The sequence below is a fragment of the Selaginella moellendorffii genome, unplaced genomic scaffold (genome assembly GCF_000143415.4).
Source record: "Selaginella moellendorffii unplaced genomic scaffold, v1.0 SELMOscaffold_13, whole genome shotgun sequence".
Lineage (NCBI taxonomy): Eukaryota > Viridiplantae > Streptophyta > Lycopodiopsida > Selaginellales > Selaginellaceae > Selaginella > Selaginella moellendorffii.
Genome location: NW_003314274.1, coordinates 1,702,898 through 1,719,483, shown reverse-complemented (window position 1 = coordinate 1,719,483; position 16,586 = coordinate 1,702,898). Strand labels below are relative to the sequence as shown.

Sequence of the window (16,586 nt, the reverse complement as noted above, 5' to 3'; positions counted from 1 at the left end):
CCTGCCGGGCATCCACAAACCCACAAATCTTCATCACCTTCAACGGTGGCGGCGGTAAATAGTTCCTCTCCACTTCCCCAAAGCTCGGCTCCCTCGAGAGATACTCCATCCTCGAATCCACCACCTTTCTCATCGCATCCCTCACATTCCCTCCATATCTCATGGCTTCTTCCACAAGACCCTCATCCTTGTCCAGCATCCACTTCACCAGGTTGCTCCTCTTGCTCACACACTCCACCATAGCTCCGAGCACCTCCTCCTCTCCCAGCCAAAACAACGTCTCGAAAAACTCCTTCTGGTCCTTCCAAGCCAACGCGAGCTTGGGATCTCGATGTCTATCCCCTACCCAAGAAATCATCTCTGCCCTGTCAGCCACCTCCGGGAGCTCTGCCTTGCACAGATCTCCAAAAACCGTCCTCAATCCATCTTTCTCCTTCAAGCCAACCAAGCTCGCAGCTCCTCGCATTGTCTTGATCACTGTGGAGCGATTCATGTATGGAGCCCTGGGTATGAGCTCGGCCTTGTCGAGCAGCAGCAGCGCCACCACCTCGTGATTTTCCAAGCTCGTCACCTTGGCAAAATCCGCGAAGAGAAGCTCGGATGCAAGCGCCACCGCTGTGTCATGATCGCCCAGGGACTCCAGCTCCATCACAAACTTCACCACGTCTTCCACATACTTTTCTTTGCTCCAGGAACCAGAGAGATCCTCTAAGCATTCCTTCCTCCACGTCCAAAACTCGTCCACCTCCTCTCTGCGCTCCGGAAAGTGATGCCTCAGCTTGGCAAGAGCCCGGCTGCTAAGCTTCTCCCAGGGAACTCGTCCCAGAATGTGGGAGACCTCGTCGCCAAGCCTTGCGTCAATGCAAAACTCGAGCAGCATCGCGATCCCATTCTCTAAATGCTTCTCCTCATTGTACTTCACAGTCACGGGTAACTCAGAGGAGATCTCGCCGCAAAACATCTTGGCTGCAGCGATCGCCCCGTCCCGGCATCCACACGCGTCCAGTCGCAAGGCCAGACCTCCGCAAGCCATCACTGCGCCATACCACTCCGGAGGATCGCTGGCTTTCACATCTTCTCTGCTCCACCACTGACGCTTCACTGGCTCTTTGTGCTCCTTTACGGCGTTCATCACCGTTTCCACAGTCCCTTTGCATGCCTCCCAGCCGTAAGCCTTCACCGCCGTCGCAAACTCGTCGAAGCTCGTCAGGTTCGTTCCCCACGTCCTCAAGATCAAGAACGCGGCATCGCGAGCACCGTTCATCACACACGCATCGAGCAGCCGGGCAACAAACTTCCAGCATCCGAGTCTTCAACCCGGAGAAGCCTCAAACTTCTCCGGCAAGCTGTGGAAAGCATCCACAGCTTGCTCCAAGTTTCTCCTCTTGCTTTCCTCCGATCCGCAAGCTTCTTCCTCGATCCAGTCCAGCAGCCAGTCTGTGTGTATCGGCGAGCAGCAAATCGTTTGCATCCTCGTCTCTCTCGGCCACACCACCAGAACCGCGACGTGGTAGAAGTACTGATTCGTGCCACCTTCGTTTCCAGCCATCATCCCCGTCCCGCGGAACTCGTCCTCGAGAAAGTCGAAGAGATCTCTCTCGTTAAACTCGTCCTTGTCCTTGTTCATATCCCGGGGCAGCTTCTTCAGCGCGCAGCGAAGAACTTGGTGCCGGACATCAATCTCCCACCTTTGAAACTTGGCTGGCCTATTGTCGATACCGTACTCGATCGACACGTCCTCCGTCACGGTCTTGTGCTTGGTGAGCATGCAAAGATGGACATCCAGAAACTCGCAGGCTCTCACCATGGCCGCTACAACGCGGTCCTGGCCCTTGAGCCCGGCAAACGAGAGGCTCGTCTTGGAGTACTTGTGAGCCAGCGGGATCGCCAAGAGCTTCCTCTTATACTCGCTGCGGTTGCGGCTGTATACCGGGGCATAGTCATCGTCATCGGAGCTATCATCTTCTTCCTCTTGAGTCCTCCTTGTCGCACGCTATTGCCACGACGAAGACTTAGAAATGGATAGAAAGTAGAGATCGATGCTTACCGTGGCGAGTTGTATCCGGGGAGCGTTTGATCTCGCTACCGTGGCGAGTTGCCTTGACCTCCGCGAGTTTGCTCTCTGCGCCACACCGCCGCCACCTTTCTCGACCCATTCCCGAAGAAGCTCTTTCACTCGAGGCATCGAGGACACAAAAGAGGGGACGTTCTCGGCGGCTATGAACTCCACGTTGTTCCTCACCAGGCTAAAAACCAGGGATAGCCTCGATCCGCCGGTCACTTCCTCAAGCTGGTGCTCGCAGTCGCAAAAGAAGATGGTCGAGAAGTACTTGCTGGAGCTGCCTTGCGAGAAATCAAAGCAGTAGCGCTCCAGCCCCTGGCGAACCCCGAGAGCTCCTCCGGCGTGCCCGGACGCTGTGGGGAGCTGGACGATCATCGTCGCAAACATCCCAGCTTCCTTCTCCGTGTCCCTGTGGAACTTGAAGTGTCCTCCAGCCTCGTAGAGCAGCAGCTTGTAGAGCTTCACGTCGAGCTCCAGCGCTCTGGGATCCAGGCCCATGGCGGCGAGCCCAGCAGCCGCCAAGCCATGAACCACGGACGAGAAGAAGCTCGGATTCTCGGGGCAGGAGATCTTATCTGGATTGACCTGCCATGCTTTCCTCACGTCGGTGTCGACGAGAGTCCTCTCGCCGAGACCGTATGGCGCTTGCTGGCAAACTGACTTGAGCCTGGCCAGACCCTCTTGCGAGAGCGGGAGATGGATGCTACCGGCGCCTTCCACGAGCAGCGACGCTGACATGGGGAAGACATTCACATCGATCTTCCCTCCAGTCGCAAAGACTTCTCGATCACACCACAGCGCCTTGAGGAGCTCCTCCGAATTCATAACTCTCTTAAACCCTAAAAGATCTTTGTTTCAAAAAAATGCAGTCCCAAAATGCGAGCAAGGGTGGCCGAAGATTTCAACGATGACGTGCACTGGAACTTTTGGGGGACAGGATGGTGATGACGGTGGCTCCAAGCACTTTTAACACGGAGTTTTCGCACTGGAGCGTTTGCGATTCCGAGTGTTATGTTTGCTCTTCGCCAGCTATGAACCTGCCTTTCTTCGGTGTACAGGAAGAGTACCCTTGCATTTGTTAAGGTCAGGGGGTTTGATCCGGAGAAGAATCCCTGGCTGGATATTGTGTACTTCGTAGTCTCGTTGGGCGTCGCTACATCTTCTCACAGCCACCATGAACGCGTGATAATCCCACTTGACGCCTTGATTGAGCTTGTGCACTCAAGCACTGGCATCGTGAAACTCTCCGACCATCGCATAAGTCTCGCCGTTGCACACAGATATCAGGGGCGACAAGAGTTGGCTGTTTTGTTGTGGCAATCTCGATAATCCGGTGATGATCATCGAGTTTGATGTCCGTAGAGAAGAGTGGACGAGGGCTGAATGTTTCGTTTTACTTCTTCCAGGTGTGGGATTTTGTTTGTACACACTCCAATTGAGACTGGCTTTAGCATTGCAGCGTTGGAGATCGAGGTCTCATTTCGCAATGTCAACTTTCATATAGCTACAAAATCGGTCTGAGGAGGGTGAGCCGGATCGAGGCAAATCCTCCAGCGATCAGGGCTACTCATTCCAAGCTTGGAAAGCAAGGACTTCATGCGGTAGTGCGTGTCGGGAAGTGGCTGGCCTTCAATCTTTCTTTTCCATCCCTCCGGCTGGTTTGATGCAATAGGAAAGTACGACTCATCGACACCACCGTGAAGCTCGTGGAGTAGTTGGTCCTGGAAGTGAATGGGAACTTGAGCTTCGTCTAGAATGTGCGTAATATTGACGAGTTTTCGTTTCACCCTCCACTCGTATCTTTTGACGATGTTCGACGTGCTCTCTTAACGCCATCAACCTCTGCTTCAACAGCTTCCAGCCCTTCACCGCAGCCCTGTTCTTCTCGTTCCTCTAATCCCTCCCCAGCCCCTTTTCATCTCGTTCGTCTTGTCTCCTCCTCCTAATCCCTGATCGGTCAATTTGCGTGTCTTACAATTCGGCATTGCTGATTCCTCCACAAAGTGGAGCGATGCATGGACCTTCTCGGCCGTCAGCCTAGCCGCACCTCTATCTCTCCAATCGAGTGCAAATCTTTCCAATGCTTGGCGCTCCCTCGATCGCCATGGCAGCTTTAAGCACGCGGGATGATCAACAGTTCGTGTACCATGGGAAGTGTAACATTGAGATTTTAGTTGTTTTTCTTGTGATTCCAGTTTTTTCTTGCTGGAGTTGTACGCATGGAAGAAATTTACCAAAGAGGAATGAGAATGGTCTGAGCCTTTCAGCCTTCCAGGTGCACATGCACGCAGAAGTTAGACTTTTAGAAAACCAGCAACTCAAGAAGCTGTCCCCATCCAAGCTGAATGGGATGCACACCTTGGATAGAGCACTCGTTTGTGGGCTTGCTGGAGAGTTATGCCGTGAAGTACTTGCCATCCCCCGTGCTCCATGTTATGGTCTGAGCGCTCAGCTCTCTGGAGTTGCTATCGGAAACAGCTAGATAACATAGGTATAAAAAGCGATATTTAATACGGTCAAACTTCCTCCCCTCAGCAAAGGTTTGAAAGCATCATCCATGCACTGGTTGATCTCTCTTTGATCCAGGCATTGACTACCAAGGCACTCGGAACTATTCTCCTCGTCTTCACAGCGCTCCAAAAACTGGATATTTCAGATAATTCAATCCAAGGGGAAATTCCAATTGAACTAGCACGCTACACTCTAGTTGACATGTCAAATCAAACCCTGGGAATGGAAAGAAACAAAAGTTGATTGGACAAATTTCACGGCCACTGCTTGAGAACTGCGCAAAGTTGGAGCTGCTGAAGCTGGGGAACAACTCTCTCCATGGCACCAACATTGACGTGAGCAAACTTCCATGGTTAAAGAGAAATACTTGCTGGAGCTGCCTTGCGAGAAATCAAAGTGTAGCGCTCCAGCCCCTGGCGAACCCCGAGAGCTCCCCCGGTCTGTGGGGAGCTGGACGATCATCGTCGCAAACATCCCAGCTTCCTTCTTCGTGTCCTGTGGAACTTGCAAGTGTCCTCCAGCCTCGTAGAGCAGCAGCTTGTAGAGTTCACGTCGAGCTCCAGAGCTCTGGGATCCAACCCCATGGCAGCGAGGCAGCCGCCGCTCGGATTCGGCAGGAGATCTTATCGGGATTGATCTGCCATGCCGTCCTTGTTCTCTCGCAGAGACCGTATGGCGCTTGCTGGCAAACCGACTTGAGCCTGGCCGGTCACCCTCTTGCGAGTGCAGGAGATGGATGCTACTGGCGCCTTGGACGAGCAGCGTAGATTGTTGTTGCTGGCGGGCTTCAATTTTGTCGGCTAAAGATGCTGGCTATTAAGCGACGCTGGCATGAGGAAGAGATTCGCATAACTTTCTCCATAACTCTGGTGTTCCCTAGTCAACGCTAGTCAAATTATTTGTGTTTACAAACGCTAAACAATGAGCAAAGTTTGTTTGTGTTCTTCATTGTTCTTCACAGCGATCACAGAGCTCTCTCATCTATCCTCCGGGAAAGGAAGATACTCCTTGTTGATCTTCCGGAGCGTGGAATTCTGGGCAAGAGTGTCCACAACAGCCGTCACAGCAGCAATCGAGGCAGCAGCCGCGAGCCCACGCCCAACACTTCCATCTGCCAAAAACCCACCAACGAAAAAAAAATCACAACGAAGAAAAAAAAACCCCTCAATCCAATCCAAGACAATGTAGCTCACTTCTCAGCCCAAGAACAGCTCCAGCGGCCCAGCCGGCATAGATCGAGTTCCAATAGTCCGCCTTGCCGCGATACCTCTCGCAGAGGGCATCGGTGAGGGCGTAGGCGGCGCCCATGGCCCCAATTGTAGCGCCATACTCGATCATCTGGTAGCGATTCACGGCCCTGACAATCTCCCGGCCCTTGGTGGGCATCTGGTAGTTCCACCGCGTCTTGAGATTGCCATACAGGGCGCCCAGCAATCCACAGCCCAGCCCCCCCGAGAGCGTCTTGTACGTTACCGTGTCATACTCGCCCAGATCCACGCCGCGGTAGTCATCCGAGCCCAGCACCGGCGCCTCTGTTAGCGTCTCGAATAGATCGCTCACCACGCCCATCTCTCCAAGCCCAAATTTAGGGTTCTTCCGCAAATTCCGGAATTTCACATAAACCCTAAAATGCGGCTTTAGACATTAGCATGATGTCCTTTTTGGGCATATGCCAAGTCCACACAACGGAGATCCCACTCCCTTGGAAGACCCGTGAGGTGCACTGGAACTTTTGGGGGATTACTGGCGATAGACGGGACAGGATGGTGGTGACGCTGGCTTCCCTCACGAAGAACAAGGCCTTCACTTTTGACTTTGTAAAATGTAAGACTTCAGGGTTCTTCGGCGCTTCTTCTCCCAAAATGCCAGGTCTTCACGACCTTCCGGAGCAGCTCCAGGACGTGATCTTCTGCAAGCTTCCTTTCACTTCCATCACCGCGGCACGGTGCGTCTGCAAGCACTGGCGCACCAAGCTGCGCAGCCAAAACTTCCTGGTAATGTACCGAGAGTGCAGGACCAGGCCGCGCGAGCAATGGATCATGGCTAGCAACAAGAGTGGCGCCGGCGGCTACGCGATGTTTAGCATCCAGGACAGGAAATGGGTGGACACAAGCTTGGCGCTACCGCCTTCTCTCCTGCCCCGAAACAGCACCTTGGCACTCTTTGGATCCTGCGTGGGGTTGTGGTGCATTGGGGTCTCGCTTGGCCCCGAGCTCTCCAAGCTGGTGCTTTGCGACCCCATCGCCGCGAGGATTTTCAAGGAGATCCCACTCCCTTGGAAGGCCCATAGGGAGGACTGGAACTTTTGGGGCATTGCTTCTTTGGATGGCTACAGACGGGACCGGATGGTGGTGACAGTGGCTTCCATCTCGAACAATAAGGTCTTCGCATTTAACACACAGTTTTCGCACTGGAGCGTTTGCGATTCCGGTCGTTACGTTTGCTCTTGGCCAGCGACAAGCCTGCCTTTCTTCGCTGTGAGGGACGAGCGCATTGTTATGAAGGTCAGACGGTTTGATCCGGAGAAGTCTGGGAATCCGTGGCTGGATCTTATGGATGTGGTAGTTTCGTTGGGCGTCCGTTCGAGGAGGTCTGGGATATTTGTGTGCAATGGCGAAACTTACGCCATGGTGGGAGAGTTTTACAACGACAAGACTGTGCTTGTAGTGCACAAGCTCAATGATGCAGATGGCAAGTGGGATTATTACTCGTTCAAGGTGGCAGGGGTTTGTGACGAGGTTGAGATTCTTAGCAATGGGGCAGACAAGATCTGGGTGGTTTGTTGTGGTAATCCTGATAATCCGGTGGTTATCATCGCGTTTGATGTGAGTAGCGAAGAGTGGACGATGAACCAGGGGATCTTTGGGCCCATTCGGAACTTGGACAAGGTTATGTTCTTTGAAGTTTGAGGTGATCAGATCGTAAGCTGGTGACTTGCATTTTATTTTTTGTGTTCCTATGGAGTGGTCTTTACAAGCACCATGCAGTACTTAAAATCATTTCCATTTCTAGTGTGATCTAAATTCTCTTGAGTACAGAATGAATTTGAATGAATTCTCTTGAATTTGTTGTTTAAAGGAATGGAACAGCCACAACTTCACAACATTGAGATTCGCTTGTATCTTTTGGGAAGACATCCTTTTCTGAATGGATCTTCCTCTACAAAAAGCTCTTGCCTGGTTGTAATCAAAATTCAGGAAATAAACATGACAAACTTAAGCTTACAGACACACGATTAGGGTAAACAAAGATGCGATAGCGGTTTAATGGCCTTCCGGAGCAGCTCCAGGACGCGATCTTCTGCAAGTTGCCTTTCACCTCCATCACTGTGGCGCGGCGCGTCTGCAAGCAATGGCGCACCAAGCTGCGCAGCCAAAACTTCCTGGTAATGTACCGAGAGTGCAAGACGAGGCCGCGCGAGCAGTGGATCATGGCTAGTAGCAAGAGTAGTGACGGTGGTTACGCAATGTTTAGCGTCCAGGACAGGAAATGGGTGGACACAAGCTTGGCGCTACCGCCATCGCTGCTACCCCAAGGCACCGCCATCTCGCTGGCACTCTTTGGATCCTGCATGGGGCTGTGGTGCATTGGGGTCTCACTCCATTGCAAGCTCTCCAAGCTTGTGCTTTGCGACCCTATCGCTGGGAGGATTTTCAAGGAGATCCCACTGCCTTGGACGGCCAATAACGAGGAGTGGAACTTTTGGGGGATTGCTTCTTTGGATGGCTATACACGGGACAGGATGGTGGTGGTGGTGGCCTCCATCCCGAAGAACGAGCTCTTCACTTTCAACACACAGTTTTCGCACTGGAGCGTTCGGGATGTTCCAAAGCATTACTTGTGCTCTTGGCCAGTGACGACCCTGCCTTTCTTCGCTGTAAGAGATTACTGCGCTCCTAAAATTAGGGTCAGGGGGTTTGATCCAGAGAAGCGCGGGAATCCCTGGCTGGATGTTATGGATTTGGCAGTCCCGTTGCGCGTCGACGGCCACCTCCGTTGGACGACGTCCGGGATATTTGTGTGCAAGGGCGACATCTATGCGATGGTCGTAGAGTTTCACGAGGGAGAGATTGTGCTTTCAGTGCACAAGCTCAATGATGCAGATGGCAAGTGGGATTATCAGTCGTTCAAGGTGGCAGGGGCTTGTGAGGAGGTTGAGATTTGTAGCAATGGGGAAGACAAGATCTGGGTGTTTGACGAAGGCAAGATCATCGAGTATGATGTGCGTAGCAAAGAGTGGACGATGGACAACGAGATCTTCAAGGACTTTCAAATCATAGACAAGGTACTGTTCTTCGAAGTTTGAGGTGATCACAAGTCTTCTTTCCTTTCATTCTCTTTTATTTCATGTGGTCCAAAACAGTTCTTTGACTGTAGTTATCATTTAAAATCACTTTACTTTTTGTGTTCTTAGTAAAGTGTCGACTTATCGATTCTTTTTAACCAATAAAACTGCCTAAACCTTTAGGGCTTGCATATTTAGTTTAACCATAAGCTTTTGCCTTTAAAGTTAAGCATTCTCTACCCTAATTAATTAGGACAAAAAACGCATGACATCCTACGGTTGACACGTCCCCACTAGCGGGACCTGGACAGCTAACGCCCGTCGGATCGTTCCACGCTGGGCGGGCGGGCCCCGCGCCCCAAGGGGGAGAATATTCGCTGAGCTCGAGAGTCTCCTCTCAATAGTCGAGCTCCCACAGCAAATATTTTGCTTTAAACAAGCCTATCATTCCCAGATCTCCAGCGCCTCCTCCTCGATTCCATGCCGCCGGCTATGGCGAGATGCCGCCATCTCTCCAGCTCTCCCGTCTAGATCGGCACCATTCCAGCGCCAATCCATGGTGACGCTGGCCAGATCGTGCTGCGCCGCGGCGACGGCCACAACCTCGTCCACGATCCCTTACAGGCGATTGAAGCAGCTTAGGGCGGAGCGGCAAGCGGCGGTGGCCGCGAGCGCTGGAGCTCATGGTGGGAATGCCGGCGCTGGGAATCCACAGGTGGGCCATGGTGAGGACGATGAGGATCACAGGATGAGAATTCGATCGCTGAGCAAGGCGGATCGATCGGAGGACGCGGTGGTGCTCAAGGTTGCCACGGTTGGCGACTGTGAGTCGGGGAAAACAAGCTTTCTGGTAAGCAAATCCGAGCTTAGCGAGAGTCTTTCTCTCGTATAAGCGAGTGTGGTTTTGGATCCTTCTCAATTTTTTTTTTTTTTTGTTCCAGGCCAAGTATGTGAGCGCTGGGACTACTCAAGGGGATCCCGAGCTGGAGGATGATCCGGAGTCACAGCTCCATCCCCACTGCGAAGAGGATTATGCGCAAACTCTAGGTGTGGCTTTGCGAGAGAAGTGCCTGAGGATCAAGAATGCCAAGATTGTTTTCAGCATCTGGGAGCTTGGAGGTCTGGTAATGCTGCCGAATTTCATCCTAGAGTAGAGTCTGCATTCCATTCCTTCTTTCTTTTCTTCTTCCTAGCGACGAAGTTTCGGTTTTTTTTTCCTGGGCAGGAGACAGATTGTTTGAGGATCTTCTTCCCAGTGTTTGCGAGGGTGCTGCTGCCGTGATTTTCATGTTTGATCTCACGAAACGCTCGACTCTCAAGAGGTATTTTGTCGTTGAGGATCTTTGTTTTGTGTGCGATCGGCCTGCTGTTCATACTTTCTTCGTTGGATTTTCCCAGTGTCAAAGAATGGTTCATCAAGTCCAGGAAAATTAACAATGTAATTAAAAGCTAAGCTCTGGAGTTTGGTCAGGAAGATTATCTAACGTTTCTGTTTCTGATGACAGTGTGCTATTCCTATTCTAGTCGGAAGCAAGTATGACCAGTTTATCTATTTCCCCCAAGACATTCAGGTGGCAATCACCAAGCAGGTAAATTGTCCAGTTTTCCTGCCTTTTTTCTCCAACCAGGAATTAACTCCGGGTAACCAGGCGATGTTTTATGCCGAGACAATGGGTGCGTCTCTCTTCTTCTCCAGCACCACGCACAACATCAACATCCACAAGATCTTCAAGATCATCGTGGCCAAGGTGTTCGATCTGCGCTGTAACATCTCCAGAAACTACAACTTGGGAGAACCCGTTGTGGTTTACTGAGAGTCAATTGAAGAAAAATGGATTATGGTTCCTGCATCTTTGTAGCCACTTTTCCTAAAGCTGTTTGAGGTGGACTGAGATCGTTAAAGTTCATAGCATTGATGGATGAAGGTTTTTTTTCCAGCCAGATGCTAGAGTAGCAGCCATAAAAGCCAAAGCATTACAAATAGCACTGAAAGGACTCAAAGAATCAAAACACTCCTCGGACCAAGCTATGATAATGTTGAATCATAGTAAATATACCTAGAACATTCAAGCATTGAGATGTAACTTTTTCTAATTCGTTTGTAATTATAAATCTCCATTTTCTGTCTTGCACGCTTATGGTCAAGGCGCAAATGTTGTTCAGACTGTCTTCCAAGGACATAACAAAGCCGTGTAAAAGGAAGGGCCAATGATCAATGGACACATAGATCCAAGAGGAGATTGATTGAGATTTTAGCAAAATGGTGCTTAGAGGAATTGAATAGCAAGTATGCTGGGAATAATTAGATCTTCATAATAGCTAGTGTCATTCTAAGGATGATCCAAAATCTATTAACAAGAGGAGTGACCAAGTTAAGTACTATTAAAATACTTAGCTGCATAGTTTTGTTAAGCTTTATGTGGAATAACCTTTTCCATCCACCATGTTTTGTATCTTTGAAAATTGGATTGGGCAGCTATATTTGTCAATATAACATGTTTGGAGTATTTGGATGTGAGCTACAATTATTTGAACTCCAGATGATTCTCACCATTGAACAATTCTTGAAGAGTTTCCATTATTGTGCCATAGTCATGAAAGTTAGGACTGAATAAGTGCCAAAATCAAACATATTGACTATATCTTTCCCCAAACCAAAGATACCCTTCCTCCAAAACTAAATATTATCATTTGTATAGCTTCATTGCTCCCACTATTCCAAGTGATAGAGGTTATTGCACAAAAATCTGGGGATTTGTCAAAGTTTAGAAGTATAGTGGAATCAAGGTTTTGGATTATTAATTTAATTTATCAAATGGAAGTTTATAATTATAAATAATGTTCATAATTTATAAACACAAGATTAACATTATTGTGTATCAATCATTAGATGGTAAAATAAACTAGAATATATTAGGGAGTGTTTAAGAAAGTTTATAAGTTATAAACATATTCATAAATTATAAATACAAGACTAATCTAAATGAATAACAACTGTTAGATAGTAGAATATCCTAGAATATCTACATATTTTAATTTCTTAAGAAAACTAAAAATGGTAAACAATTATTAAGATTTGTATTAGAACAGCTTAATTGGTTTCCAGTCCAATCTTGCATTTATTTGGGAATTTAATTTAATATTGTAAGGGCCAAGTGTACGGCTACAATGCCGTGTACTAATATTAGCGTAGTGGGCTTTTGGTAACCGTCGGATTGGTTTCAATCCGGACCACTCGCTCCTATATTTAAGATAATGTTTTTGGGCTAATTGATATACACATTTCTGTATTCCCTTTCTATATTCTATACACTCACATTGGTGGAGGTGAGGGGCACCTTTGATTGTCCCTGAGGAGTGTTTGGATTTGGGATTTCAGTTTAGATCTAGCTTTTGCATTGTCTAGATCTAGCTTTTTCCATTTTTTTTCTTTTGTTCTTTCCTTTCAGGATTTTGGTTTAGATCTAGCTTTTTGCATTGTTTAGATCTACCATTTCCTTCTAGCTTTTTGTCATTTCTCTTCTTTTGCTCTTTCTTTTTCATTCGTCTCCATGGCAGATCAACAATCTCCTCTTTTGACTCTGGAGCAGTAGTTGGTACAATTGCTTGATACTATGCACTTGCAATTGAACAACCAAACTCAGTTGATGGCGGCGTTCACAGCATATGGTACAACTCCTCCTGCTCTTGGTGCCAATCTGTCGTGAATGTAACTTCAGGTTTCGAAAGTTACCTGTCGGCCAGTCCTTATGGACACTCTTACCTTACTGCCACGACAGCAGGAGGTCGGTATTACTGGACCCTTTATCAGTCCCTCTTGTGTTAGTGGAGTTAACTGGGCATTTCGAGTGTACTTAGACCGGACGAGCATAAGGACGGAATCCCTACGTGTTATTAGCTAAGCATATTTAGCCCGGTAAGGAGTTTCCGTCTCGTTTTGTCTTGCACTTGCTAGTGATAAGAACCCTCGCGTATTGAGATTGGTCCCTCAATGTCGCTGGATGATAGTTTACCGTGTTTGCCAAACACCCTCGCTATCATGCCCTTTGTGTTAGTCTCATTTCGGTCCTAAATGCTATTTATGGAAAGTGTCTAGATTTGCTCATTTGGCATATCTACGGAATGTAGAGATCGGCTTGAACACAATGGTGTTCGTCCCATGTCCAAATTCGCATTTTAGCGCCATTCCATATTTAGTAAGTTTTGAGCTTGTCCCAGAGACTAACTCCTGATACTAAGGGAGGCTTGTGGTGAAAGCTCAAAGCGTGTGTTCCTCACGGGGGGGGGGGGGGGGGGGGGGGGGGCTGTGGGGGGTTCCAAATGTATAGTAGGGTTAGTGGGTAGGTCGGGCATGGCCGACCAACCTAAGGCATAGTCTAGCTCTCGCTTGCGTGCCTGTCCTTGTTCTGCGTCCGGCTTGGGTCTAAGCCCAAGTTCCATTCCATGCTAACTAGTGGAGTACCCATATCTTCACGTTAGGCCACCGGTATGCCGAAATAGTGCCAGACTCCGTTTGGCTCCGTTTTGTGTGCTGGTCCTGGCATTAGGATGCTAGTTGCTCTAAGACTGTTCCAAGTCACTTCGGGCTCCTGTCCCTTCGCTCCTTGGGCTAAATGCTCGGGAGTTGCTCCGTGGTCCGGTTCCATCACTCCTTGGCTCCATGCTTGGGAGTTTGGCACTATTCCTTCGTTCAGTGGCCCAAGGCCCTGAACCTCGGGTTCCTATGGACACGTGGCATAGACAAGTGGCATATGACATGTGGCATCTGTCACATGGCACAAAGAGGGTTTAGGTTCCGCTTCGTAGTGTTATCCTATGGTAAATCACCATAGGATAAAGGGTCAAAACCACGTGCGCTACATTTGGTATCAGAGGATGAGTCTCAACGAGTACTATTCAATGAGATTGGGCAACTAGTCTTGTTGCATACACAGAGATGAAAACGATGATCCGAGTGGGTACACGTTTTGGTGCAAAGACTTCGCAATCGTTCCTTGGGTATGGATTTGGTTACTTTCTTGTACCGTAATTATGTGAGCTTGCTCTTGGGCTCATAAGATGGATTTGAGTTGTTCCGGTTGCACGAGTTTGTGCTTGGGCTCGTGAGTGAGGCACATTAGCAACTTGAGGTTACACTTTGAGTTGGCAGGATTAATGTTAGCCTATCGGTGGTTCCATGAGTTGTTCCATGTACCGTGGGTGAAAGTAAACTTTCCCTGAGTTTGCTATGAGTGGCAAATAGGCTGGTCCGTAGCTGTTTAGCACGGCACTAGTGGATCCTTCCTAGGCATGATTATAAGTGGATCAATCAAGACTATAGGGATTAATCTATTGGTTCAAGTAATCATGGCCATGCTCTCTCATAAACTTTTCTTCGATTGAACTGAAGGCAGTGCGAAAGCAAGCTTGAGGTTTGGTCAAAGATGAGACCGAAAAGAGAGTCATTGGGGATGGAGGATCAAATACGTAAATCATCTTCTCTTTTGGAGAAATGATTCGCAACGAGGTGTTAACTCATTGCTTGTATTCACATCATGCAATCAAGAGTCCCTATCTTGATGCATGTTGGAGATGGTGGTCTTACAATGGTGAGTTGTGGGATGGATAGTGGTAAAGTGCTATACCATTTTGTCTAAGCTTGCTATTGGAAGACTTGGGTTGCAATGCTCAATTCTTTTCCGGGGAACCTTGCTATTGCTCCTTGAGTAGCTTGGTGTTGGATTAGTTTTGAGTTTGGTCAGAAAAAGAGTGGTATGAACTTATCTGTGTTGTGAACAAAAGTTGGTGGTGGCATTTATGTTACATTTTATTGAATTGAGTTGACACTTGATATTTATGTAAACCTTTGTAGTAGTGACATGGGTGATGCTCGTAGTGTTGCTCGATTGATGATCAAGTCATTGTGATTATATATCATATCCATGTGATAGTAAACAATGTGTTTACAAAGTTGCTTGGATAAACGATGATCAACCCCCAAAGTGGTTGATGGAGAAGCTAGTCTACTTGCATGAAGTAGCATTGTAGTAGTTTTGACTGGATTCTCAATGGTGGTTCATTATGCTAAGCTTAAGTTGGTACCTTGTTTCTTTGAGGGTTTGCCCATAAGGTGTTGGGAATGGGTTGTAGCATTCATTTGCTATAACTCATCTGTTGATCCGTTAGCACTTGGAGTAGATTATTGGATGGAGAAGGTGTGAGGTTGATGCATTGACATTGCTAGCACTTGTGTTAGTGGAAGTGGCATTGTTGATTTGAGTGATGAGGAATTTTCCTTAGAGCTTGATTTTCCATGTCATTTTTCTTGTTAGTGTTTTGGCTTCACATTGGATCTTGAAGGTGGTTGAAGAAGAGTGTTAGTGCAATGTGGATATCTGACGATGTGGTCTTCGTGATCAAGCTTTAGATGTTCATTTTGCACTTTGCGGGTGTCGGTGTTGAATATCAATTAGATGGGCAAAAATGTTCGATGCTTAGACGTATTGTTGGATCATGAGAATTTGTGTTGAGGTGAACCTATGTGAAGTAGTAGGTAGGCAGAAGTTGGTTGAGTCTTGAAAGTTTGCATTCCTGGACTGAGAGTCATTCTTTCTCTAGAATGGAAAATTTTCCACAAATTTTCTTAGGCTTTTCCAATGGCTGATCCATTGATCACTTTGCCGAAAACCATTCCATTTTCATAAGCCAATACAAACTAGTGAAGGGGTTGGAGTTGACTTTGGTTAGCCTAAACCTTAGTAGGTAGTTTGTATGATGCAGCCTAAAAAGGATACTGACTTTTGGGGTTAATGCAATTGAGTTGGATAGAGTCTAGAGTTGGTGTAGAAAAGTGACCGTTGCACTTTTCTAAAAAGGGTGACTCTTGTGCCTTTCTTTTGTAGCATTATGCTCAGTGGCAGGTTGCACCTTGCATTTTGTTAAGACTCTATGAGAGTAGTGAGCTCTCACTGATCTTGACTTAATCTTGGTGATCCTGCGCCTTGGCTAAGGATGGTGATGTCCAACTTAGTTGTTTGAGGTTGAGATATTGGTACCCATACTATAGCTTTGTCTATGAGGAGGTTGTGTACCGATATGAGTCCATCTTATGGTCTTCACTTTAGTTTCGACTAAGTGTTGATTGTATAGCTAGCCTCTTCAAAGGCATGCTCAGAGCTAGTGGCTAAATGTTTTAGTGAGCTTATTGCGGTTGAGTTGGATTCGAGTGGTCATTTAGTTTGTGCTTGTCTATGAACTTTTATCTCGTACCTGGGTATCACGTTCATATTAGGCAAGTATATAACTTGATGACAAGAGTTGGTGTTTGGGTCTTGTGAAGGCAAGTTGAGGAGTGATTATTAGTTGCTTTGCAACTAGTGATTACTTGTAGACTTCGTCAAGGACTTTTGACACTTGCTTTGCTCGATGATGATTTAGCGGTGATGGGCTTGCTTTACCAGATGGTGTTGCGGAGGATCGTGTCATTAGGCTGGCATGGTTTTTTCCATGTTAGCATATCAATTCCTTTGTCGATATCATTTGGTTACGTTTGGTCTATAGTGTTGGATTTCATTGAGTCTTGGATGTGGTGATTCACTCCTTGATGATATGTTATCTGTCACTGAGTTTTGCTGAAGGATTGGTCTTGGATACTAAGTATAGTATCTTCGACTTTGGTTAGCTTGGTTGCTGGAAAGCTCCGAGTGGTGATTCACTCTTGCTTTCTTTTAGTTTTGTCCTGGTGTTAAT

General features: G+C 47.9%; 2 protein-coding genes across 2 annotated transcripts; one reads left to right on the top strand and one right to left on the bottom strand.

The window, feature by feature from the left end:
• Positions 1-5,445: 5,445 nt before the first annotated feature.
• On the bottom strand, positions 5,446-6,193 carry LOC9646084. The gene is made up of 2 exons (XM_002969743.2): positions 5,767-6,193; positions 5,446-5,684 (listed from the first exon to the last, which is right to left on the bottom strand). Exons 1-2 carry the CDS (start codon positions 6,140-6,142, stop codon positions 5,551-5,553), a joined length of 510 nt encoding a protein of 169 aa, XP_002969789.1. The 5' UTR covers positions 6,143-6,193; the 3' UTR covers positions 5,446-5,550.
• Positions 6,194-9,276: 3,083 nt separating this feature from the next.
• Positions 9,277-10,731, top strand: LOC9646082 (septum-promoting GTP-binding protein 1). The gene is made up of 6 exons (XM_024674851.1): positions 9,277-9,708; positions 9,800-9,977; positions 10,084-10,180; positions 10,257-10,296; positions 10,364-10,447; positions 10,508-10,731. The coding sequence occupies exons 1-6, from the start codon at positions 9,415-9,417 to the stop codon at positions 10,670-10,672; spliced, it is 858 nt and encodes a 285-aa protein (XP_024530619.1). The 5' UTR covers positions 9,277-9,414; the 3' UTR covers positions 10,673-10,731.
• Positions 10,732-16,586: the final 5,855 nt, after the last annotated feature.